This window comes from Lepidochelys kempii, chromosome 6, assembly GCF_965140265.1.
Source record: "Lepidochelys kempii isolate rLepKem1 chromosome 6, rLepKem1.hap2, whole genome shotgun sequence".
Taxonomy (NCBI): Eukaryota; Metazoa; Chordata; order Testudines; family Cheloniidae; genus Lepidochelys; species Lepidochelys kempii.
In genome coordinates, this window is record NC_133261.1 from 102143891 (window position 1) to 102170926 (window position 27036).

A 27036-nucleotide genomic window follows, 5' to 3' on the forward strand; every position below is an offset into this window, starting at 1 on the left:
GGTGATACTGGGAAACTGGAGTGTCTAAGGGAATTGCTTGTGTGACTTCTGGTCAGCAAGTGGGGTAAAACCGAAGTCTTCTGTTGTTTGGCTGGTTTGGTTTGCCTTGGTGTGTAAAGGAACCCCAGCCTTAGGCTGTAACTGCCCTGTTTTAAGCAGCTTGTCCTGAATTGGTACTCTCAGTTGGGTCCCACCAAAGCCAGCATCATTGCATGTGCATGTGCATAAACAATATACTAACCGCAATGCCTTTATGATGATGTAACTTGCATTGGCAAAAGTTTGTAGTGTACATGCCCTGAGTATTAGTCCCATTTTACAGATGAGAAAACAGACACAGAAATGTTAAGACTTAACCAAAATCACAACAGGTCAGAGACAGAAGCTAGAACAGAACCCAGGATTCCTGACTTCCAGTCCCCTGCATGCACTGCTAGACTCCACTGCCATCTTCTAATGGTAGTTCTACATGTACACTGAGGAGTGACTGTACACCATAATGTTAAGACTATCCATGAGCAAACATGACATCACTTACTCTGATTATTCCAAGACATCTTTTGTGATGTGAAAACTATTTCCATGTACCATAAAGTTGAGTTTCAATACAGAAGAGTGTGGAATCACAAAAGTCTGAATAGATAATTTCACATAAGAATGGCCATACTGAGTCTTCTGATAGTGGCCAATGCCAGGTGCTTCAGAGGGAATGAACAGAACAGGTAATCATCAAATGATCCATCCCCTGTCGCCCATTCCCAGTTTCTGGCAAACAGAGGCTAGGGACATTACTGAGCATGGTTTTACGTTTTATAAATAAATATTTTTAGTGTCAAACTTTTAATATCTCACCACTAACATGTCTAGAGACATTTTAAGTATCAAAACAAAACAGTGCATTGTACCTTGCTATGTCCCCTCGATACAGTGACTTGTATTCCCAGTTTGCAGGGTCTGGTTTCTTGTCTGTTCTGAAGGTTTCTGCTGTCAAAGCCTGAATATCCTCAAGCCAAACAAAGCGATTGGTGGCAACATTTGATGTAATGTCTTCTAGACTGAAAAAGGGGGAAGAAGCATTTTCTGAACATGTGAGTTAAACATTAAGCATTTACAAAACCAGGAAATTAAACATTTCTAGATCCTATAATAAATTATGCACATTCAAAAGGCCATGATACATGTACCATTTAACAAATAAGTCATATACTGGTGAAAGAGATGAGAAAACTGAAGTGGAAATTTACCACTGGAGCCACCAATACAGGGAACTTTCAAGAGAAAATCATTCACTGCATTTTGAAAATGGACTTCCAAGAGCATGGAAAGTGCTCAACAGGATTTAATAAATGGGTTTCTTACTAAGTCTAAAGCCTGCAAGAAGAAACATTGCTATTAACTGTAACTTCCTCTATAAGAAAAAGTAAATCAAAAAGGGGACAATCGGTGCTATACTGTGCTAATTTTCTATAACAATACCAATGCAATTCAGTAAAATGTAAAGGTTTTATGAATTAGTTACATAAAAGTCATATTTTTTTTAAAAGATGCAGCTAAGTTACCCCTCTAAGAACTGCAAGATATGGTGAATTCTGCTTTCACATTTGTATTACAAATGTGAATATTAAAAAAGGAGCTTCAGCGCCTTGACAAGGTTTCCAACATTCACCTGTGACAAGGCACTCAAGAGGGTTTCACAGTTTATGTTTCAGATGGAAATGCTAACAGGAATAATTCTGCGCATAGGTCCCATGTTAACATCAGTTTGAGTTTTAAACCTAAAATTTAACACAGATTTATACTTAAAGAGTGTTTATATAGGGTTTTTTTCCTGAGAAAACTTAAAACAACCTATATGCACAGTATAGGTACCGTACAAGAACATCAATCCTTTTGTTTGGGCACCTGAATTACATTTAAGTCATCAAAGACCAATGAGTGGTCAGTGCGAAATGGAAGGCCCACTTTTTGAGCCTGGGCACCCAATGTATCCATGTAAGCTCTTTTTCCTATTCAAATCATCATACTGGTCACTTTAAAACATTTTTCTTGCTACATATAGACTAGTTACTCATTATTTTAGTGTCTCTGAAAGCAGCAAGCCAAGGTGATATAATACAGTGGCTCTCAACCTTTCCAGACTACTGTACCCCTTTCAGGAGTCCGATTTGTCTTGCATACTCCAAGATTCACCTCACTTAAAAACTACTTGGTTACAAAATTAGACATAAAAACACAAAAGTGTCACAACACACTATTACTGAAAAATTGCTTCCTTTCTCATTTTTACCATACAATTCTAAATAAATCAATTGGAATATAAATATTATATTTACATTTCAGTGTATAATATGCAGAGAAGTATAAACAAGTCATTGTCTGTATGAAATTTTAGTTTGTACTGACTTCGCTAATGCTTTTTATGTAGCCTGTTGTAAAACCAGGCAAACATCCAGATGAGCTGATGTGCTCCCTGGTTGAGAACCACTGATATAATAGAACATCACTCATTCAAATCTTGATTTACATATACAAAAAATAAAGTGTATGATGCATACTAATGAATGGCTAAAGGCCAGAAATAAAACTAAAAATACTAAATTAATACGAACATCAATATACATCCTATAATGAATGCCCACTGTTGAGAGGGGAAATTATGAATGCACAGTATAATGAAACACTTCCCCTTAGGAAAAACAAATTTTTGCTTCAATATTCAACAACTTCAATTTTCTGCAGTATCTAAGGACATCGTTTAATACAATTCCCCTCAAAGCACAATAGGTTACTCAAGGATTAATATAAGGAAACAAAGATTTACAATAATTCACAGGGAGCATTAACATTAAAAAAGCACCACATTTTCATTGCTCTGCTATTCTGTTCAGCTCTAAAAAAAAATACTTCATAAAATATTCCTCGGCATAATTTTTCAGATGCAACAATTAATAAAAAATGTTTGAGTGTTTCTTGTTCTGTTCTGAGACGGTTACAATGGAAGTTTAAACTTATTCTTTTAAGAGTCAGAACTGACCCACTGGTGAGAGTATTCTCATCTAACCAGTTCAAACACCACATACAGTACTAGAATAGGATTATATTTATATCCAAGCATATTAGTAAAATGCACATACTTCAATGTTGCTGCTTCTCTTTCACGGTTTGTGTCACTTCCTCTAGGTTTATCCCTCATACACTCACTGTCCAAGTCTGACTCACTGTTACTTGATTCCTCTCTGGTTTTCTTTTTTCTTTTTTTGTGGTGATGATGCTTTTTCTTTTTCCCTTTCCTTTTCTTAGTTGATTTTTTTAGATCTTCATTGGTGTCACTTCCTCCTGAGAGCTCTGACCTTGAAGGACTCCTGCTAAGAAACGTAATTCCTTATATAGTTAGAATAATTTTAAAGAAATTTCACCAGTGAGAAAGTCCATAACCAGAGTTTTCCTCATCCCCCAAATTATAGGGAAGGATAGCTCTCAGACAGTGAATTACATCAATGGTTGCCACAAAAGTCAAAGAAATCTGCGTAACAGCCACCATTTACCTTTAAAATTATTGAAATTTGTTTTGAAATTACTACTTGAGACAGGTCATACAAAGTTGTACTTGCCCATGGTAAGTACACTTTGACAAGTGAATAAATATCAGTAGTCCTTTCCATTACCACCCCCAGAGTAAAACCGAATGAGTTGCTTTTGTACCTATGCTGATAAATTTTCAAGACAATTTTGCAAGGCCACTTTCACTTTAGATCAAGTTAAAATGATTGGAGGGGCCTTCAAGCAGGGGAGGGGAGAAATTGACTAGTACTCTTTTTTGCTTTTTATTGATGCATAAGAAATACCTGAAAGATGTGTTGTAAAATATATATATATATATATATATATATATATATGCTTTTTAGATTAGAAATACAGTTCTTGCTGATTTTGGAAGACTCAGTGATCACCAGAGAATTAGTGAAATTTTGACAGTACACGCAACCGAAAGCTGAGCAATTGAGAAGATAAAGAAAGCAACTGAGAGGATACTCACTGTTAATTTCAGTATATAATGAACAGTTGGAAGAAGGGATGTCTTTGTTAAGAATTCAACATAAGTACCCTCTCAGCTAAGATACAAGTTGACAATAAACATCTGATACTTTCAAGACGTCTTTCAGTAAAAAGCAAGAGAGACCAGACTTGACATTCTTGATATTTCGAAGATCAAAAACCATCAGAAAAAGCACTCTTTCAGGGGCAAAAAAGAAGCGTAGTAAACTGCACTCAACCAAACAGCATTCATTTTAACATGACTAAATATAAGGGTATACATCTAGAAACAAAGAATGTAGGTGATACTTATAGAATGATGTCAAGTATCCGGGGGTAGCTGTGTTAGCCACAAAAACAACAAGGAGTCTGGTGGCACCTTAAAGACTAACAGATTTATTTGGGCATAAGCTTCGATGCATCTGAAGAAGTAGTGTTTTACCCACAAAAGCTTATGCCCAAATAAATCTGTTAGTCTTTAAGGTGCCACCAGACTCCTTGTTGTACTTATAGAAGGGGAGTCTATTCTGGGAAGCAGTGACTCTGAAAAACTTGGGGGTCATGGCTGATCATCAGCTGAACAAGAGCTTCCACTGTGATGCTATTGTCAAAAGAGCTAACGCGATCCTAGGATGCATAAGCAGGGGAATCTCGAGTAGGAGTAGAGAGGTTATTTTACCTCAGTATTTGGCACTGGTTTGACTACTGCTAGAATACTGTGTGAGGTCCGTGCCCACAATTCAATGTTGATGATAAATTGGAGAGGGTCCAGAGAAGAGCCACGAGAAGAATTAAAGGATTAGAAAACATGTCTTACAGTGATAGACTCCAAGTGCTCAATCTATATAGTTTAACAAAAAAAGAAGATTAAGGGGTGACTTGATTACAATTTTTAAGTATCTACATGGGGAACAAATATTTAATAATGTGCTCTTCAATCTAGTAGAGAAAGGTAAAACATGATCCAATGGCTAGAAGTTGAAGCTAGACAAATTCAGATGGAAAATAAGGTGAGAGTAACTAACCAGGAACTATGGATCCCTAGCCTCTGTTTCCCAGAAGCTGGGAACGGGCGACAAGAGATGAATCCGTAGGTGATTATCTGTTCTGTTCATTCCCTCTGAAGCACCTGGGATTGGGGACTGTCAGAAGACGAGACTGAGCTAGATGGACCTTTGGTCTGACCCAATATGGCCGTTCTTATGTTCTAGGGATCATGATGGATTCTCCATCACTGACCATTTTTAAAACTAGATTGGATGTTTTTCTAAAAAGTATGCTCTATGAATTATTTTGGGGAAGTTCTATGGCCTGTGTTATACAGGAGGTCAAACTAGATAATCATAATGGTTCCTTGTGGCCTTGGAATCTACAAAAACACTTTGCACCCTTCTTCATAAAGATGCCCCCTCCCCCCCCCCAAAAAAAGGGCACAAACCCAACCTTTTAAAAATTATCTACAGATTACCTTTCAGGAAAACAAACAGGTGTTAAAAAAAATCCATGAAGGGGCTACTGCTGATCATTGAGGAAAAACCCTCGAAACCCAAAAGTTAAGCAGTCAAATTAATAAAATAATTCCTCTGTATATTTTCTTTCTTGATAGTTTAATACAAATTATATTTTATTTAAAATATTCACTGTTTACATAATGTCATCTGCAAGGTAATTTTAAGAATTCCTTTTACTTTATCACATTATAAGCCTGTAAAGACTTGAAGAAAAATGACAAATACACAAAGTTTTGGCAAGTTTAGCTGCAGAAGTTATATTGTGATAACTCAAGTCCAACATAAGTTGGTGAATAGAGATGGGTTCAACTTTGATTTTTGTAATGAACACATTTTCTGTCATTACAAAGAGCAGCCAACACATCAAACAGAGGACTTTGTTCCAAAATACACATCACTGAAGTTCAGAACTTTCCTGCTTCAACCTGACTCATAGACTTTAAGGTCAGAAGGGACCATCATGATCATCTAGTCCAGAGCTGGGCAAACTACGGCCCGTGGGCCACATCCGGCCCGCAAGACCGTCCTGCCTGGCCCTGAGCTCCTGGCCGGGGAGGCTAGCCCCTGGCCCCTCCTCTGCAGGCACACTGCCGCGTGGGCAGCACACCTTGCACCCACCCACCGCCCAGATTTTCCAATAAGTCTGTCCTGCCACTCTGAGCGGCATGGTAAGGGGGCGGTGGGAGGGGGGATTGGATAAGAGGCAGGAGGTCCCAGGGGGCAGTCAGGGGACAGAGGCCGATTGGATGGGGGAGGCGGTCAGGAGACAGGGAGATGGGGGGGTTGGATGGGGGTGGGGTCCCAGGGGGTCAGGGGTCCCGGGGGGGGGGGGGGGGGGGAACAGGGAGCAGGTGTGAGGGCTGGATAGGGGGTGGGGTCCTAGGTGGACAGTTAGGGACGGGGGTCCCGGGAGGGGGCAGTCAGGGGACAAGGACTTGGGGGGAGAGAGGTTGGATGGGTCTGGGATCCTGGAGGGCCTGTCAGGGGCAGGGGTGTGGATGGGGGTGGGGTCCCGGGAGGGGGCAGTCAGGGGACAAGGAGCAGGGAGGGTTGGATGGATCTGGGGTCCCGGGTGTGGATGGGGTCAGGGGACAGGGAGTGGGGGGAAGGGGGGTTGGATAGGGGGTGGGGTCCCAGGGAGATGGTTGGGGTAGAGGGGTCCTGGGAGGGGGTGGTCAGGGGACAAGGAGAAGGGGGGGTTGGATGAGTCGAGGGCAGTCAGGGGGCGGGAAGTGGGAGGGGGCGGATAGGGGGCAGGAGCCAGGCTGTTTGCGGAGGCACAGCCTTCCCTAACCGGCCCTCCAAACCGATTCGCAACCCTGATGTGGCCATTGGGCCAAAAAGTTTGCCCACCCATGTGACCTACACATTGCCAGCCACAGAACCTAACCCACCCACTCCATTAACTACTGCAGAATGCACCCAAGACTTAAATCAATATGTCTAGTATTGCACCTGTTGGGCAAAGTGTTTAAAACACAATCCTGTATTCCATAAAACTGGATCTATTTCTTTTAATCAAAATTAGCTTTAATCAGCTATTTAAGTGATCTATAAGATTAAATTGCAACTCCACAACTTTACATAGGATAGTATTTCATTAATTCACATCTCTGCACAGTTTATAACTGACAATTTTCTATATTCGACTATGGTAGGGAAAGTGGCTATTTGAACTGGTTTTCATAAAAAAGGGGGAAAAAAATCACAAAGATGATACCTAAGCCTCAGCATTCCTTCAAGGATTACTTAGAATATTTAAAAGCAAATGAAAAATCATGATTAAGGCTGTGAGTTTGTCACGGAAGTCACAGAAAGTCACAGATTCCGTGACTTCTACAGCAGCCAGGGCGGCTGCTTGGGGGCAGCCACTGCCAGGGCAGTCTTGGGCCACTGCACCCCCCTCCCACAGCACCAGCAGATGTTTGGGTGTGCGAGGAGGCTAGAGCTTGGGATGCAGGAGGGGGGGAGGCTTCTAGGCAGCACTTACCTTGGGGGGCTCCCCAGAAGCAGGTACATACCTTGGGTCCTAGGCGGAGGCGCGACCAGGGGGTTCTGTGCGCAGTTTTTGCCTGCAGGCACTGCCCTCGCAGCTCCCATTGGCCGGGAGTCGCAGCCAATGGGACCTGGGGAGTCGGCACTCAGGGTGGCTGCAGCATGCAGAGCTGCCTGGTCGTGCCTCCGCCTAGGAGCTGAGGGAGTGAGATGTCAATGGAGACTACACCAAACATGAGCCCCAGCAGGATACAGGGTGGGTTGAAGAGGATTACAAGAGAGAATAAGAATGGAAAGAACTTGCAGCCAGAGGGAACAGGGGATAGACTGGAGAATAGCACCGTCACCAGGAAAAGGCAGGTCTATGTGATCGGGGACTCTTTACTGAGAAGAATAGACAGGCCTGTAACCAGAGCTGATCCAGAGAATAGAAGGGTGTGCTGTCTTCCAGGTGCTAAGATACGGGATGCAGACCTGAGGTTGAAAAGGATCCTAAAGGGAGCAGGAAAGAATCCCCTGATTATCCTTCATGTGGGAACAAATGATACAGCTAGATTCTCGCTGGAAAGTATTAAGGGAGACTTGCTAGGCTGGGGAAGATGCTTAAGGAAATCGAGGCTCAGGTAATCTTTAGTGGGATTCTGCCTGTTCCTAGAGAAGAGCAACAAAGGTGTGACAAGATTATGACTATCAACAGATGGCTTAGACAGGGGTGCTATAAGGAGGGCTTTGGGATGTATGACCGCTGGGAGGCATTCATGGACAGAGGACCGTTCTCTCAGGATGGACTTCATCTGAGTAGGGAAGGAAATAGACTTCTAGGATGGAGGCTGGCACAATTGATTAAGAGAGCTTTAAACTAGGAAATTGGGGGACATGGTTGGGAGATGTCCAGGTAATCTCCACGCCAGATTTTAGCATTGAGAGGGAATAAAAAGAAGTAAGAAAGGATACAGCCGTGGGTAGGAGAATGTATATAAGGAGGAAGGGCAGTGTGGATACCAGTCTAATAGGATATACTGGCTGTAGAATGACTGGGCCTAATGGGTACAGAATGTGAGCGAGGCCAAACAGCAAAAATTAAGATGTTTGTACATAAATGTGAGGAGCCTCGGTAACAAAATGGAGGAACTAGAGCTACCGGTGCAGTAAGTGAAACCAGATATTTTATCAGAAACATGGCGGAATAGTCGTCATGACTAGACTACAGGTATTGAAGGGTCTGTGCTGTTTAGGAAAGACAGAAATAAAGGTAAAGGTGGTGGAGTAGCATTGTACATCAATGATGAGGTAGAATGTAAAGAAATAAGAAGTGATGGAATGGATAAGACAGAGTCCATCTGGGCAAAAATTACACTGGGGAAGAAAATTATTAGAGCCTCCCCTGGGATAGTGCTTAGGGTGTGCTATAGACCGCCAGGATCTAATTTGGATATGGATAGAGCCCTCTTTAATGTTTTTAATGAAGTAAATACTAATGGGAACTGCGTGATCATGGGAGACTTTAACTTCCCAGATATAGACTGGAGGACGAGTGCTAGTAATAATAATAGGGCTCAGATTTTCCTAGATGCGATAGCTGATGGATTCCTTCATCAAGTAGTTGCTGAACCAACTAGAGGGGATGCCATTTTAGATTTGGTTTTGGTGAGTAGTGAGGACCTCATAGAAGAAATGGTTATAGGGGACAATCTTGGTTCAAGTGATCATGAGCCAATTCAGTTCAAACTGAACAGAAGGATTAACAAAAATAAATCTTTGTTTAAAATAAAAAATAAATAAATTTTTGTTTACTGCCCGAAACTTATCCATGACTTTTACTAAAAATACCTGTGACTAAAATGTAGTCATAATCACGATCACTCAGCTACCTCCTTTCACCAAGATTAGCAGCAATTTGAATGCACCAGTGAGAAAAAGCTAAAGGAAAAGTAATTTTAAAAGGCTAATTTCTCATTACTTTAAATAAAGGAAAATGCAATAATTATTCATAGTTTTCCAAATGACACAATTCTGGCTTTCTAACCAGTGAACTGAGCGACAAGGTGGGTAAGGTAATATCTTTCATTGGAACAACTTCTGTTGGTGATATAAACAGTAAACCGTGCAACGAAAAGCTACACTGTAAGCTCCTGAGTTTGGCCACACTTACACCAAAAGAAAAGTAGGACATTAGAAAAAGGCTATTTAAAAAGTTGCAAAGAACCTGCTACCTTATAAATTGTGATCTCTTAGGAGCAGGATCTGAAGCCTTTGCAGTGTGCTGGTGCAGTTTCAGTGCATCTTCTGTGGAGAAGCTTGGATTGCTAAGCCAGTCCAATTCTGCAGGTAGAGAAAAATGTGAGATCTACAACAATTTGCCTGTTGTACTCTTTAAAAGGTGCAGATTCATCTAGTCAGCAGACAACCTAATTCACAGCAAATGTCACTGAAGTCATTTATAAGAGGCAAGGATAGTAGAAAGCAATCCATGAAATTTTCACTTAGCAGACCACTGAGTTTTAGCACATTGTAAAACATTTTTAGGACCTGGAATCCTCCCATGACATGAATCTAAATTTTAAGTAAAATGCTACAAAACAACATTTAAAAGTGTAAACTGAAAAGCAAAAGAGTTTCACATACTTTAGAAGTCTCTATATAGTGAATGTCAAAATCAGGCTGACCGTGGGTTTTAATGCCCCAAACAACAGACATGTAGTTACTAAAATAAAAAAATACCAGAGGACTTCAAAAGGAATGTATTGCTCTCAATATTAACAATGTTTATTATAATGCATAAATACCTGTGTTATTCAGATAGAGCTTTCCCTAGACAATATTTCAATACAAAACTCTCAACCACCATTCCTATACAGAAATTATTTTATCTTAAAAATTCTGAAAAATAATAAGATTGTGCTACAAGTAAATAAATAAATAACACTTCGTATTTATTTCCTTCAAGTATATCAAAGCACTTCATGTATACAAACTAATTATACCTCATAATACTATATGTGTGAAAAATGTTTTTAAACCCATTTTACAGATAGGGACACTCAGCAAGTTTAAGTTACTTGTACAAGTTCACATTGCAGAGCTAGAATTAGAACCCTAAATCCTAGACTTCCCCTCCTCTAACAACTAACATACCATTACCCCTGTATCAAGTGAAATCAAAGACACTCACATTTAATTCTGATATACGATATAGCATTGTAAGTGATTACTTCTCCAAAATTTTGCTTATGTCACATTTTCTAGATGATGGTAGGATATGGAAGTGGTTCACTTCCCAGGCATTTTATTGCTGGAGATCTCTGCATGAATACCAATTCTTTGTGTTTAAAAATGCATCTGTTCAGGCTACTTAATCATTGCCATAATTTTTACTTGTGCCATCAAAATTATCTCCACAACATTAGAATGGTAAAAGAGAGAAGATATGGACTTCTTTTGGAGAATAAAGAGAAGGAAAGGAACTATTCAGAAACAAAGACCTATTTTCATAAATATTCAAAATCGTAAAAAAGATGAGGAAGAATACAAAAAATATTTATTCCAGCTTTACAGAATTATGAAAAATAGCTAGTGGAGGCAAAAAATACAGCTCACTTAAAGTTTATGCTCAAATAAATTTGTTAGTCTCTAAGGTGCCACAAATCCTCCTTTTCTTTTTAAAATACTGGCTTCTGCAGCTAACTCAGTCGTATTCACCTTCATTTTCCTGTTTGCTCATAATCTGGAAAAGAAAAAAAAGCTTTCCTGCTTTCTCAGGTCCCAAATGATTTCTCAATTTGGAATGAATTAGTCCTAAGGAAGAAAATATTCTTTCTACACCAGCAGAAGAAGCTACTGCTGTTAAAAGTGAGATTATCACTTCAACAGTCTCTGAATCCAAGTGCTTAAGTGACTTCCACCAGTTCACTGGTGTGGCTTTCTTTAAAACATCATCAGCAAACATATATTTCTTGAATGGTTCTTATTCCCAAACTGGGTCTCTTTTACAGCCTGCATCTATTATAGGTTTTCCCTTCTAGTGAGAGAATGGTATGGTAGATCTCAAATCAATGAAGGCTACACTCAGAAAGACCTCAAGACTTCCAGAATACACTGCTCAAACAGTTTCACTTTTATTTCTACTGCCTGTCCCTCCCTTCTCACATTTTTCTCCAGACTTCTTCTCCTCGTCCAGATCCTATTCCGCCCCCAACAATCTTCTATTCATTGAACTTTTTGAAACTTTGCACTTTTAGAGAGAGGTAAGGGATTGACTCTGTGTACACAAATTTGTAGAGGGACAATAGGGTTTAAGTCTGTTATTTCTCACCTCTATATATTATTTATTTAAAAACATTTTTGCTGTTAACAAGCATGTTCTCTCTGGAGACACTAATCCACAGTTTGAGAACTGCAAAACTAAGCATCTCTGATGGTCCCTTCTAGACTGAGCACTGAGTCCCATTGGGTAGATAGAAAGATTAACCTAAATAATCTATACAGAAGCCCCTGAAACCCCATAATCCATGAACTATTGGAACTCATTTACAAAACTTTTCTTAAACGTTACATGAATATATTGTTTCATACTACAGAATTAGAATTTATAATCCTATTCCATGATGAGAGATCTTTGAGCTATAATGTATCTTAATTAAAACTATCTTTAGATTGGTTTTTTTCTTCAAAAAGCATTTTATCAAAAAAATCCGATTTAACTCACAAAAATAATTGATTTATATCCACGCTGTAAGGGAGTGAATAAAAAAGAATTTCAAAATGAAAAAGCAAGATTAAGCGGGTTAAAACTTAGAATTGATGCATTAACACACGGAGTTGCCCAAAAACAGTCAATTGCAGCAAAAAAGGGCACTCCTGCAATCCATTTGGCATGCAAACAAAAATAACAGACACTGGGGGAAAAAATTCAGGTTTTGCAAAAGCAAGTAACAACGCCTGCTCTCCTCTCAGAGACAGGATAAAAACCAGGGCTGCAGGTTCCCAACTGCTTTAACCTATGGAGCCACACTCCTCGCTCAAATCTAAAAATATAACCTTCTTTCTCAAATATTTTTACATACTGGTTAAGTTTTCCTTTATATCTTTTCTCAGTTTGCTAAACTCGCTGCTACTGCCTGTACCTTAATATATCTTGATAGAGTTAATCTTTCTTGGCTCAGGTCTCCCTACTATCCTAGGTTGCTCCCAACCTCTTCCTCTGCACTACCACTCTCTCTTTGTTTTAAAAATTGAAGTTTTTAAAGAAACCTCCAAAAGATAAAGCAGCTGAAAAAAAAAACAACAAAGAGAAAACAAGGTAAAAACTTTACTTTAAATAAATCCAGTAAATTAATTATTTTAACCCTTCAGGAATGCAACAACTGGAATTACTCCTAACTTTCTTGAAGATATGGTTGCAAAGCAACAGACAAGCAGACTGTTTCTAATCATAAGCACTAACTAATATTTGAAACATGGGCATTCCTTATTTCCATACAGCAGAGCTTTAATATAAAGTTTATATAAAGTAATGAAAAATCATAGAATCACAGAATATCAGGGTTGGAAGGGACTTCAGGAGGTCATCTAGTCCAACCCCCTGCTCAAAACAGGACTCAAAACCCCCTGCTCAATCCCCAACTAAATCATCCCAGCCAGGGCTTTGTCACGCCTGACCTTAAAAATATCTAAGGAAGGAGATTCCACCACCTCCCTAGGTAACGCATTCCAGAGTTTCACCACCCTCCTAGTGAAAAAGTTTTTCCTAATATCCAACCTAAATCTCCCCCACTGCAACTTGAGACCATTACTCCTTGTTCTGTCATCTGCTACCACTGAGAGCAGTCTAGATCCATCCTCTTTGGAACCCCCTTTCAGGTAGTTGAAAGCAGCTATCAAATCCCCCCTCATTCTTCTCTTCCACAGACTAAACATCCCCAGCTCCCTCAGCCTCTCCTCATAAGTCATGTGTTCCAGTCCCCTAATCATTTTTGTTGCCCTCCGCTGGACTCTTTCCAATTTTTCCACATCCTTCTTGTAGTGTGGGGCCCAAAACTGGACACAGTACTCCAGATGAGGTCCTCACCAATGTCAAATAGAAGGAAACGATCACATCCCTTGATCTGCTGGCAATGCCCCTACATATACATCCCAAAATGCCATTGGCCTTCTTGGCAACAAGGGCACACTGTTGACTCATATCCAGCTTCTCGTCCACTGTAACCCCTAGGTCCTTTTCTGCAGAACTGCTGCCGAGCCATTCGGTCCCTAGTCTGTAGAGGTGCATGGGATTCTTCCGTCCTAAGTGCAGGACTCTGCACTTGTCCTTGTTGAACCTCATCAGATTTCTTTTGGCCCAATCCTCCAATTTGTCTAGGGCCCTCTGTATCCTATCCCTACCCTCCAGCGTATCTCCTCCCAGTTTAGTGTCATCTGCAAACTTGCTGAGGGTGCAATCCACACCATCCTCCAGATCATTTATGAAGATATTGAACAAAACCGGCCCCAGGACCGACCCTTGGGGCACTCCACTTGATACCGGCTGCCAACTAGACATGGAGCCATTAATCACTACCCGTTGACCCCGACAATCTAGCCAACTTTCTACCCACCTTATAGTCCATTCATCCAGCCCATACTTCTTTAACTTGCTGTGGGAGACCATGTCAAAAGCTTTGCTAAAGTCAAGGAACAACACGTCCACTGCTTTCCTCTCATCCACAGGGCCAGTTATCTCATCACAGAAGGCGATTAGTCAGGCATGACTTGCCCTTGGTGAATCCATGTTGACTGTTCCTGATCACTTTCCTCTCCTCCAAGTGCTTCAGAATGGATTCCTTGAGGACCTGCTCCATGATTTTTCCAGGGACTGAGGTGAGGCTGAATGGCCTGTAGTTCCCAGGATCCTCCTTCTTCCCTTTTTTAAAGATGGGCACTACATTAGCCTTTTTCCACTCATCTGGGACTTCCCCGATTGCCATGAGTTTTCAAAGATAATGGCCAGTGGCTCTGCAATCACATCCGCCAACTTGGATGCAGCGCATCCGGCCCCATGGACTTGTGCTCGTCCAGCTTTTCTAATTAGTCCCGAACCACCTCTTTCTCCACAGAGGCCTGGTCACCTCCTCCCCATGCTGTGCTGCCCAGTGCAGTAGTCTGGGAGCTGACCTTGTTCGTGAAGACAGAGGCAAAAAAAGCATTGAGTACATTAGCTTTTTCCACATCCTCTGTCACTAGGTTGCCTCCCTCATTCAGTAAGGAGCCCACACTTTCCTTGACTTTCTTCTTGTTGCTAATATACCTGAAGAAACCCTTCTTGTTACTCTTAACATCTCTTGCTAGCTGCAACTCTAGGTGTGATTTGGCCTTCCTGATTTCACTCCTGCATGCCCAAGCAATATTTTTATACTCATCCCTGGTCATTTGTATAATCTTCCACTTCTTGTAAGCTTCTTTTTTGTGTTTAAGATCAGCAAGGATTTCACTGTTAAGCCAAGCTGGTCGCTTGCCATATTTACTATTCTTTCTACGCATCGGGATGGTTTGTCCCTGTAACCTCAATAAGGATTCTTTAAAATACAGCTTAAGTTAAATTACTAAATTAATAACACAAATTTGGCAAATGATATGAATTTTTATCAATGTTTATTAAAAGTTTTAAATAAAAAGGTAATAACTTGCTTATTTAAGTGTTTAACGCTTTTATCTGCTTGTTTTTGTTTTAAATGCATTGTTTTAATAACTAAATTCTTAATGCCTTATAACCTTTTTTTAAAAATATAAATGGTACCACATTATTTTAATATTATGGTTGGGGTCCATCATAATATTATACTATTTTTTCCAAAATTTAAGAAGGTTTCAGTTATAAATATATGCCTCAACAAATAATGCAACTGCAAACAAAAAGAATTCTCTTTTATTAATCCCAGTTTTGGGAGAGGGTTATTTTTTATTCAAAGAAAAAAAATCTAAGGGTTAAGATAATATTAACAAAATATCGATTTCTTGTTTGCGTTTATAATTGATAAACTTGTTTGCACTTTTAAATATAGTTATAAGAATGTCATAAATAATAATTTATGCATAAAGCTAACCAAACAATTTCAACAGGTTTCCACCTTTGGCTCCCAAACACAATAAAGCAGGGGTGGGCAAATCTGGACCTCGAGCTCCTGCTGGGGAGTGGGGTCCGGGGCTTGCCCCGCTCCAGCCAGAGAGCAGGGTCGGAGGCCACTCCACACAGCTCCCGGAAGCAGCGGCATGCCCCGCTCCAGCTCCTACATGAAGGGGCAGCCAGACGGCTCTGCTCTGCATGCTGCCCCCGCCCCAGGCACCGCCCCTGCAGCTCCCATTGAACTGCGGCCAATGGGACCTGCAGGGGTGGTGCCTGTGGACAGGGCAGAGCTGCCTGGATGAACCTCCGCACAGGAGCTGGAGAAAGGACATGCTGCTGCTTCCAGGAGCCGCTTGAGGTAAGCGGCGCCCAGAGCCTGCACCCCTGAGCCTCCCCCTGCATCCCAACCCCCTGCCCCACCCTCCCCAGCCCGGAGCCCCCTCCTGCACCTGAACTCCTCATTTCTGGCCGCACCCCGGAGCCTGCACCCCCAACCAGAGCCCTCACTCCCTCCTACACCCCAACCCCAATTTTGTGAGCATTCATGGCCCGCCATACAATTTCTATTCCCAGACGTGACCCTCAGGCCAAAAAGTTTGCCCACCCCTGCAATAAAGTGTCATAAGTGTTGCATGAACCCTCAAAGTGTTTGCATGAACTTGCATTTAAAATGTATTTTGGTTTAATTGTTATATACTCTTCTTTTTTGTTAGGTAGTGGTTGTTAAAGTTTATCATTCTAAATAGTTAAAAGTGGAATTGGTATTACAAGCAAATTAACTCTAAAAAGCTTGGTAAAAATTATGTTACTAACTCTTTTGTAAAACAGAGTGCTCAGCAGGGAAAAGCATTACACCTTCTCACAGAAGATTGTGAGCATCTATTTTAGAAGTTAAGTATTACATTTAGTATTAAATATTACTAATGCACCTCAAGTGAAAAATGAATGTCTATACAACTGCAAAAGTATAGCTTTGTTATAAAAGACTTGGTCTCTATTACACTGTAAACACACTAAGTTAATAAGTGTATTAAATTTGGGTTACTGAAAACAAGAAGAAATGTAAAAACAAAACAAAAAAAACTTTATTATGTTCACTAACTAGCTGTTTAAGGTTGCATCCCACAGACCAAAGACACCAGAAGATATCACACCACAAAAACACCAGACGATATCAGTGTACAGTGAAGGAAGCCCCAAGAAAAGAAAAATGAAGTGCTTTATAAGTAAGAGACTGGTCAACTACACCTCAGTCTACCATATATGAACAATTAAATTGGCAATCGGCTAGAAATCACTAGCTAGACCAGGTTAAACTGTCATTTAATTTGAATTTGGCTATTGTGTAAAAGCAACTGTATTATTGCAGTATTACTGCTGTATTGTATTATTGCTGTACAGCATTTACAATGTGAATAACTTTGCAAAGCTGTTTAACCAACACACTAGTAAAAATTAACAAATGAACGGCACCAAGGAAAAAACATATTGGTAAAATTAATCATTAAGTTACATAGAAACTATAAATTGTGTAAACAAATTCCCTGTTAGTACCAGTCATAATTTGGATCAGTAACATTGCATCCTAACTGAGGCACATGTTATTCAAAACAATCTTGTTCAGCGTCTGAGTACCAATACTAAATCCTGACACAGCAATGTTGGATAAATTGGTTACTGTCCATTCAGTAGGTTATCTGGAAGACAGCAGCTATAAGAAACAACTGAATCTATGTCAGCTACTGGTAAATCACATAGCAATGCAATGAATGGAACACAGAAGCTAGCCACTCCAGTTTCCTGCCCAGCAAAGCTTATCCCAGAGGGTGACAACCAGCAGTAAGGGTAACATACATCATGGATGGACAGTACTGTAGCTAATTACAAGAAATTATATATAAAGGCCTCATTTGTAATGTCACTACTCCAAATTTCTGTTTTACTTTTTATATACATAGCACTGTGGGACATACTGTAATAATAATGCCTATCCCAGTATTTCAAAACACTCAACCTACTACTAGGTAGCAACTGTAACTGCCCAAATAGGGATCTGTTGCTATCTACGGTACCAAAGTAAAACAGTCAGACTACACCACCAGATTGGAAAAGGATTATTATGCTTGGATACGAGGTGCTGTCATATGTATATATACATACTACACCTATATACCCAATAGGCCTATATACACTACAAATACCATATCCATATAAGTTTATTATTTGGGAGTGCCCCCAAAGCTCAATCATAACACTACACTATATAATTGCTTAAATAAATGCATATAGTTATAGCATACCCTCCTAGGAAGCAAAAAATGCACCAAACCTAGTGTAAAGGATCTATTTAGCTATTAATCAACGTTTTAATGGTTATATCAACCAATAAGAAAGAATCTTTCTTTAGAAAAAAATGAAGTACAAATTGAAAGTTGATTTAAATCAATCCACTCTGGTGGGACATATGTTGGAAAATTTCCATGTAAGTGACCTTTAAAGATATTTGACTCAGCCATCAACAATGTTACTCAAGCCAGGTAGGAAACAAGGTGTCATAAATATAAAGGGAAGGGTAAACGCCTTTAAAATCCCTCCTGGCCAGAGGAAAAACCCTTTCACCTGTAAAGGGTTAAGAAGCTAGGATAACCTCGCTGGCACCTGACCACAATGACCAATGAGGAGACAAGATACTTTCAAACCTGGAGGTGGGGGAGAAACAAAGGTTCTCTCTGTCTGTTTGATGCTTTTACTGGGAACAGGAAAGGAATGGAGTCTTAGAACTTAGTAAGTAATCTAGCTAGATATGCGTTAGATTCTGTTTTGTTTAAATGGCTGATAAAATAAGCTGTGCTGAATGGAATGTATAATCCCGTTTTTCTGGGGTTTTTTTTTGTAACTTAAGGTTTTGCCGAGAGGGATTCTCTATGTTTTGAACTGATTACTCTGTAAGGTATTTACCATCCTGATTTTATAGAGATGATTCTTTTACTTTGTCTTCTATTAAAATTCTTCTTTTAAGAACCTGATTGCTTTTTCATTGTTCTTAAGATCCAAGGGTTTGGGTCTGTGTTCACCTATGCAAATTGGTGAGGATTTTTATCAAGCCTTCCCCAGGAAGGGGGGTGTAGGGTTTGGGAGGATTTTGGGGGGAAAGACGTTTCCAAGCGGGCTCTTTCCCTGTTATATATTTGTTAGACACTTGGTAGTGGCAGCAATAAAGTCCAAGGGCAAAAGGTAAAATAGTTTGTACCTTTGGGAAGTTTTAACCTAAGCTGGTAAAAATAAGCTTAGGAGGTTTTCATGCAGGTCCCCACATCCGTACCCTAGAGTTCAGAGTAGGGAAGGAACCTTGACACAAGGAATTTCACAGGCTGAAGTATTGTCTTACACAGTCCCTGTAACTGAAGTACTTCAGAACTGATATATAAGAAGAACTAACTCTAAAGAGAATGCTTCTTAGGGCATGTCTACGCTGTGATAAAAGACACGCAACGCAGCCACAGCTGGCCCTGGTCAACTGACTCGGACTTGCAGGGGTCAAGCTGCAGGGCTACAAAAATATAGAGTACACGTTCAGGCTCAAGCTGCAGTCCCTATGTTTTCCAGGAAATATCAAGAGTGGTTGATTCTGGGCTAGTCCTGCAGTCTTTCTACATTCAAGATCCATGGAACTTCAACATACACTCATCACAATTGCATAATGAGGACCTAAAGCAGTAATTAAGTCGATGCCACACAGTGTGCTGGAAAAAAAGACAGCCTTATTTCCTAATTTTTATCACTGAAATACATATTCATAAATAGGAACTGCTCTTATCAACTTCTGCCATAACATCCATGTTCTTTCCATGTGCTTTTGGGGTGCTTTTGTTTCTGGGAAAGTGGGGGGAGGGAGATAGGAACTGCCCCAAAAAGTTGTTTGATCCCTTGGTCATACTCTGATCTCATTTATACTTGTGTAATCCAGAATAACTGCACTGACTTCAACGGTATTATTCTGGATTTACAGAATTTTAATGATTTGGTCCTTCATGTATATGACCTTTTCATTATTTATTTGTTCACACAAACACACAGTAGAATCTGTAAGGTGCCTATTTTGACTTGTGCAATATTACCCAGATGAACATAATGAAAGAGAAAACTGATCGACTGGTAAAGATTCTAGTTGTGCAGCTATGTGGCATAACAGCACAAGACTGGAAATAAGTCAGTTCACCCTCCTTAAAATCATTACACCTATCCCACGGGATATTTTGAACACATTTATATTTTTGGCCATATGCCTAACAATGTACTTGAGAATTACAGGTCTTCTGTATAACCACACAGCTTCCCTTATTAATAAATTATTGCTTACCTACATAATAAAATATGTAATAACTCACTATTGAGTCATTATTTATTTTGGCTGAAATACTTTTCATAAGTTTGTATAAAAAGTAATTACTGCACAGTAAATACTTTTACATTTCATGTCTGATTTTAATTTTAAATATTGACAATAATACTTTGTACTTAATAGTAGAAAGTGTTCTGATCATTTGCATTATATAAAGTACTAGCTTCATTTTACAAATGGCATAGTGAAGCTAAGTGATATGTCCAAAGTCAGAGACTGTTGATACAACGTTCAGAACCCAGGTGTTCCAACTCCTAATCTGTTAAACAACAGTGCCTCAGAAATTCTTCCTAAACAAATAAGGCATCTTACCACCACTGAAGTGAAGGAAATCTGTGTCACTGACTAGAATAGGTACAGAATCAGGCCCTTAAACAAATAACGTGGATAGGTGCTAAGTGATAGTTTACAATAAAACCATTTGAGATGTAAAATGGTAAAAGTACCCCAATAAGGGGGAAAATATTTTTGCATTACCAATCTTATTATTAGAACATAAGAACAGCAATACAGGGTCAGACCAAAGGCCCATCTAGCCCAGTATCCTGTCTTCCAAAAGTGGCCAATGCCAAGTGTCCTGAGGGAATAAATAGAACTGGTAATCATCAAGTGATCCATCCCCTACCGCCCATTCCCAGCTTCTGGAAAACAGAGGCTAGGGATACCGTCCCTCCATTCTGTTATATGGGGCCTGATTTTTAGGGACCATTGCTCCTCGTGACTACAATGGGAGTTGTAGGTGCGCTGTACCGCTGAAAATCTGAGTCTTAAAACCGTAAAATAACAATGCATGAGGGTCTCTTTACCTCTGAATTAGTTAATTACAAACACTGTTCCCTGAACTGTTTACGTTATTGACTACATCACTCTTGATGCCAGTGCACAGAGAACTAAAAAAAGGCAGCAATGGATAGAAACCACAAAAAAGCATAGGGCTGGTCAACACACAAATTTGCACTAAAATTGCAAATTAAAACAAATTTAATTATTTATTTTATTTTTTTGTGCCAGTCTGTGATTACAACAATAGGAATGAAAATGCGATTTCAAATCAAAACTGCTTTAGTTATTTCAGTTCAAGTTTATTTCTTTGCAGAAATCAGTAGAATTATACGCTCAAGCATTAGGTGTGGTGAGAACATTTTAAATGAAGGAACATCAGGTCAGGTAAATCCCTAAATCAAAGGATTTTAATATAAACAAAACATTAATAGATCATTTTTTAAACACTATTTCCTGTTTGGAAAGAGGTTGGTGAGCTGTTGTGATGACATCACAAGCAGAAGTCATCAGAGAAACAGTGAGGAAACTGATTGACTGTAGGAACAAAAATGTACTTAATCCATTACTCAGTCAGTTTGGGTGAAGGGTGCGACCAAAGCTCAGTAGATGGGAGGGAATAGGGAAACCATCTCACTTTGGGAGGGTGGAAGATTGTTATCAAATCTAATATTTCTAAATTTAAAAAATTGCTCAAAGGGTGAGACCCACACTCTAAAAACAAAAAATGGAAAGAAAAAAGAAATTGATATTCCCTTTTCATGTGTATTTCTCAAGATGACTGTCCAAAAAAATTAGGGAAAAATATAAAAAAGGTAGCATTCTCACTGTGAGCCATTATTAACAAACATTCCAAATACAGCAGATCTAAAACATTTAAAACATGAACCTGAAATGAACTTTAACTGGAAGGATCTGTTATACCTAGAACAGGTGAAGGCACCCACTAAAATCAATGGGATTGCTCACAAAAGTAAAAGGACACAGGTATCGTTCAGTTTCTGATTCTTTACATTCCCATTTTAGGGCCTGTGACTCATGGCCAGAAAAGGTTAAACATCCTGCAAAATAAATGACTCAAATTCAACCCTTAAAGACATGTGGGGAGATAATGTTTGTGGTTTTGTGTGCTTACATATATATATAGGTAGTGGTCAACAATGTAATCAACAGTCCCTGTCTATGCTGTATTCTGATAATTCAGAGATCAAAAGAACATCCTAGCATTTACATTCATTGTAAACATGGGACATCGCTGTATTCATCTCTCTTTGAAATATATATCAAATCATCTATGAATGGTGGAGGAACAGGCGATTGCCTTATGTTAATTTGTATAGCTAAGTACCCGTGATGTACCTCCTTCAAAGTCAGCCTAATTCCTATTGTTCCCTGAGGGACTCCGACTTGTCAAAGAAGACTTGAAATTGTATAAAAGTTCTTTGGGTCCTGATCCTGTTTATCTCAGATCTGCTTAAGCTTCATCAGAGGAAGTTTGAGTCACAAGATGAGACAGCAGTTAACCCGGTACACCCTGGATGTGATACTGGACTATAACCTATGGACTAAACTCTAAAAGAACTCTTTACAACTACAAAGCTCACCATCTCTGCTATGTCTCTGAGCCTCAAGAATTGAACTCATGTATATATGTATATTGATCTTTTAACCTATACTCGCTTTTCTTTTTTAATAAATTTTAGTTTACTTAATAAGAATTAGCAGGAAATGTATATTTGGGTAAAATCTGGAATATTCATTAACCTGGGAGGTAATGTGTCTGATCCTTTGGGATAGGTAGAACCTTTTCTTCTATATGATGAAATAAGATTTTCAGAAATCTTCATCTTAGTTGACTTGGATACCTGGATGGAGGTCTGAGGCGGGTTACTTTAAGGGAACTGTGTTTCTGGGCAATCAGTGAGGTAATAAAGAAGCTGTTTTGTGTAAATCTAAGTATTGAAATATCCACCAGCTTTGGGGATTGACTGCCTCATTCTTTGCAGTTCACCCTAATTGAGTGACCTCAGTTGGCCTCCACTGGGATTCCAGTAACAGGACCTTTTATCAAAGGCAATTTGACCTTTAGAAATGATTATATAAACATATTAATTCCTTGACTATGTCCACAGCTCAATCTTGCCTGCGTAGACAAGACCAAATTGTGTTTTAAACTTGTAGAATCATGGTAGAAACTCCAACTCCATCCCCGGTACAATCAATGTACTTGCATAGATGCCCCCTAAATCATCATTTATACCAGCCAGATGTTAAAAATTCTCTTGCTATTCTGTACAAAATGGTAAACCATGCTCTAATACTTTGGGGAGAATTAAACAACTATTCCATTACATAACACGTACCTAGTTAAAGCCTACTTGTAAATAATCTCCAGTGAAATACTGGGCTGGGAACAAATATTTGAACCGCTTTTAATTCCTCATATCTCATCATCATTAACCTAAAATTGTACGGTTTTCAAGGAAGGGACTTCACTTTAATACAACTTTTTAAAACACCTGGCATATTGTTGGTCTGTATAATTTGTGTTAAAATTTATTTTTTCCTATTGTTTTCCATGTTCATGGGCATAACACCAGAAAGATAATGCATTAGACTCTTTCTACCCTTCCCACCTGAAAAAACCTCCCAGTACCTGACAGCAGAGTCAATGTTCAAGAATCTCAAATCAAGCTTTTTTGCTTTGCAAACATCTATAAGTCTGGTTCTAGCACAAATTGTGGGACCTAGTGATACTTTTCATTTTTAAAGCACCTTTCACTGGAGGATCTTAAGGCACATTATAACATACAGGCCCAATCTTATAAGTACTACAGACTGCCATCAAGGGGCTGCTCACATTAGTAAGCAGTATGTTTAGTAGTAAACTTCTGCAGAATTGGGTCCTAATTAAACCTCATAACATCCCTTCACTTCACTCACCACTAAATCGCAGTGCCCTCTAGAGTACAAAATGGCACAGCAAAAGTTTCAGACAGGAAGTCAAACTATCAAAATCCAAATAAAACAGAGGGGAAAGCATAGGTAGGCAGAATGCAATTACCCAAAATGAAATCTGGCCAGAGTACCAGAGTTAATACCCCAGCTCTTACAAAAAAAAAAAATGCATAGAGATATTAAATGATCACAAAGGGCACCTCAGTTTTATGTATCATCTAAAAAATGACACATTCAGCAGCACAATGGCCCCTACACCCAGGAAGGACACTGGCTCCAAGGAAAGAGTGCCATCTTTCATCACCACCACATTCTACAGTACCTAGTTCTCAGACAAGTATTCATTTTATTCTATTAAATTTGTGAAATTTGATGGGATCACAGTTTATGGTGGTATAACAGTTATTTCTGTTTAATATTTAATGTTTTATAACATTACTAAAATATGCTCAATCTGTTAATTAGTGGAAGCTGATAATTTATAGAAGATATTTCCACAAATTCTGGAAAAGTAATGATGTGTTAGTTTGCTAATCACTTTCTATCTCTACCTCTCCAAGCTCAGACACAAAAAATGAATTAGCACTGAGCTTCTTAGGTTGAAATATAGCTAAAATATTTGTACTCAATTTTCAGAATTAGGAGGGGTTAAAAACCAAAAGAAAATACAGCAGAAAGTGCAATGTAATTGAACGATTCCCTCTTAAAGTGTCAATATTTCTAAAATGAATGATTTCTTTAAAAAATTACTTGTGGACAAAATTGTGGTCTAGAAATAGTGCTAAAAAAGAGAATCCAAATCTGAATTTCAGTCTCAACCTCTTGTTCTATATGCCTTCAACTCTATAAAATGAAAGATTGTTGTGGGGACATGAGGTCCATACACAGTAAGGTTAAGCGAAGGTCACAATCCTGCAAGTTACAATGTGTGGGCAGAGCCCTGCACCCATGAAAAACCCTACTGGATCTCCACATGGGCACAGAGGTCTTCCCATGCATTGTAATTTGCAGGACTGGGACTTTAACCAGTACCATCCATCCTGTCCAGGTTTCATTACCCAACAAGGTCCCCCAATGTGGCTAAAAAGTCCCCTCATTGTGAGGGCAGCACCAAAAGTTACAGTACCATCTAGTGGAAGCACAGCATGGTGTATAACAGCAGTTCTCAGACAGAGGTCCAAGGCCCCAAGGGGGGCAGCGAGCAGATTTCAGGGGGTCAGCCAAAATAAACAAAAGCGCAGGACGGGGTTAGAGTTGCTGGGATCTGGGGCAGAAAGCAGAGCCCCAATGCCCAGGGCTGAATCCTGAGCAACTTAGCTTTGCAAAGCCCCCTGCGCCATGGTGCCCAGACAATTACCCTGCTTGCTACCCCTAATGCCGGCTTGGCTTTTAATCTCCTGGATATGCAGAAAAAACAATTGTTGTGGCACAAGTGGACCACTGAGTTTTTCTAGCATGTTGGGTGGGTTTCAGAAAGAAAAAGGTTGAGAACCGCTACTGCAGGGATCAGCAACCTTTAGTACGCAGCCCGCCCTAGTAAGCCCCCCAACACATCCCTCGACCCGCGCCACTTCCTGCAGCCCCCATTGGCCTGGAGGGGTGAACCGCAGCCAGTGGGAGCTGCGATCGGCCGAACATGCAGATGCGGCAGGTAAACAAACCAGCCCGCGTGCCAAAGGTTGCCGATCCCTGCACTACTGTATAACACAGGAGGGCGGGCTCCCGTGGAAAAAATTGCAGGTGTCACTATTTTAGGTTCTCTCTGCAATCATCTTACTGTCTCACACAAAAATTATAGGTTTCAGAGTAGCAGCCGTGTTAGTCTGTATTCGCAAAAAGAAAAGGAGTACTTGTGGCACCTTAGAGACTAACAAATTTTCCACTGAATGCATCCGATGAAGTGAGCTGTAGCTCACGAAAGCTTATGCTCAAATAAATTTGTTAGTCTCTAAGGTGCCACAAGTCCTCCTTTTCTTTTTACAAAAATGATAGTTTCTGTAGATAAAACTATATTTGTGTTGTGGACCTGGGTAAACGGAATAAAGACCATCTTTGTCCAAAGTTAACACAACCTGGACAAAGAACAGAGGGGAACAGATGTGTACCCCGAGGGGAGGGCCTGAAAATCGGCAAAGTTCATGGTGTTTTTAGATCGCCATACCCCCAGCGCAGTCACAAGTTAGGGGGAGGTGTGCCAGAGGATTGGTAGCCTTCTCACACGCCAGCTTCTTTCCAGCAGTAGCCTCACTGCAAACCCGCGTATTACAGCTCAGTAAGTGCGCTCACGGGTACCAACTGCAGGGCATAAAACGGGGGCCACCTTGACAGCCGGGCATAACTGACACCCCCACACGTGGGCAGCAGGCACCTGCGTGTATCTGATGCCGCCGCTTTCGCCGTCCCCTCAGGGGCCCGGGCCCGGCACCCACCTCCACGCACGGAGCAGCAGAAGCGGGGCCGCCCTTGGAGGGAGCGTGTGTGCAGGGCTGGCACCGGGGGGTTGCTGCGAGGGGAGCGCTGGGCGGGGAGGGGTCTCTATGGGGAGCAGGAGACCCAGCAGGGTTTCTAGGTGGAGGGGGGCGTGAGCAGAGGGACCGGGGCTGGCAGAGCACTAGGCCGCTGATGCCGGCCCCCTAGGAGGACGTTACCTCTCCTGGAGCCCTCGCTACCGCTGGCTGGCGTCTCCCCGGGCTCTGCGGCGCCGGCAAAGGCCGGGAAAAGAGCCATGGGCTGAACCACACCTTCCTCCCTTCTAGCTTCCCAAGGAGACCCCGGCCACCCCAACGAGGCAAGATGGCGCTGCTCGCTGCCCCAGCATGCTGGGAAATGTAGTCCTGCCTGCTCCTGCTCCCAAAATGGCGTCGGGGGGAAGACGCCTGGGCAGTCTCCTCGCGATCGTCCAATCGCTTCCCCGCCACTGGATTTTGGGAGAGGGAGGAGTTTGCTCAACAGTTTAGGCCTGACACCCTCTGGGGCTCTCTCAGTGTTGGAGAGAGAAATTCCCCTCTTCAGCCCTGACTCCACTCCACACACCGTGGGGTACTGCTGCTTAGGAAAACACTTAAGTGCCTGGATAAAAAGCTCTATTTTGATATATGAATGTGCAGTCTCCACACACCTGTCCCTGCAGTTCTTCTCTGGCTCATAGGTGCAGAGGGGAAGCAAACGAGGGTGACCATGTGTCCGGTTTTTTACCAGAACACCTGGTCGAAAAGGGACCCTTGTGGCTCCGGTCAGCACCACTGACCAAGTCATTA

At 40.7% G+C, this 27036-nt stretch overlaps 1 protein-coding gene across 8 annotated transcripts in view; it reads right to left on the reverse strand.

Annotated features, from left to right (window-relative positions):
• Positions 1–26589, reverse strand: part of NRDE2 (NRDE-2, necessary for RNA interference, domain containing) — a 71207-nt gene extending 44618 nt beyond the window's left edge. For 7 of the 8 annotated variants that reach the window (XR_012159525.1, XR_012159526.1, XM_073349416.1 and 4 more), the window contains exons 1-4: positions 26428–26589; positions 9755–9863; positions 3135–3365; positions 906–1055 (exon numbers count right to left, since the gene is read on the reverse strand). Coding sequence is in view for 6 of the 8 variants with exons in the window: in XM_073349416.1 (XP_073205517.1) it covers positions 906–1055; positions 3135–3365; positions 9755–9863; positions 26428–26506 (569 nt within the window). In the remaining 2 variants the exon portion in view is untranslated. The remainder of the gene's footprint in view (positions 1–905; positions 1056–3134; positions 3366–9754; positions 9864–26427) is intronic. The other variant, XM_073349412.1, reaches the window with a different exon arrangement.
• Positions 26590–27036: the final 447 nt, after the last annotated feature.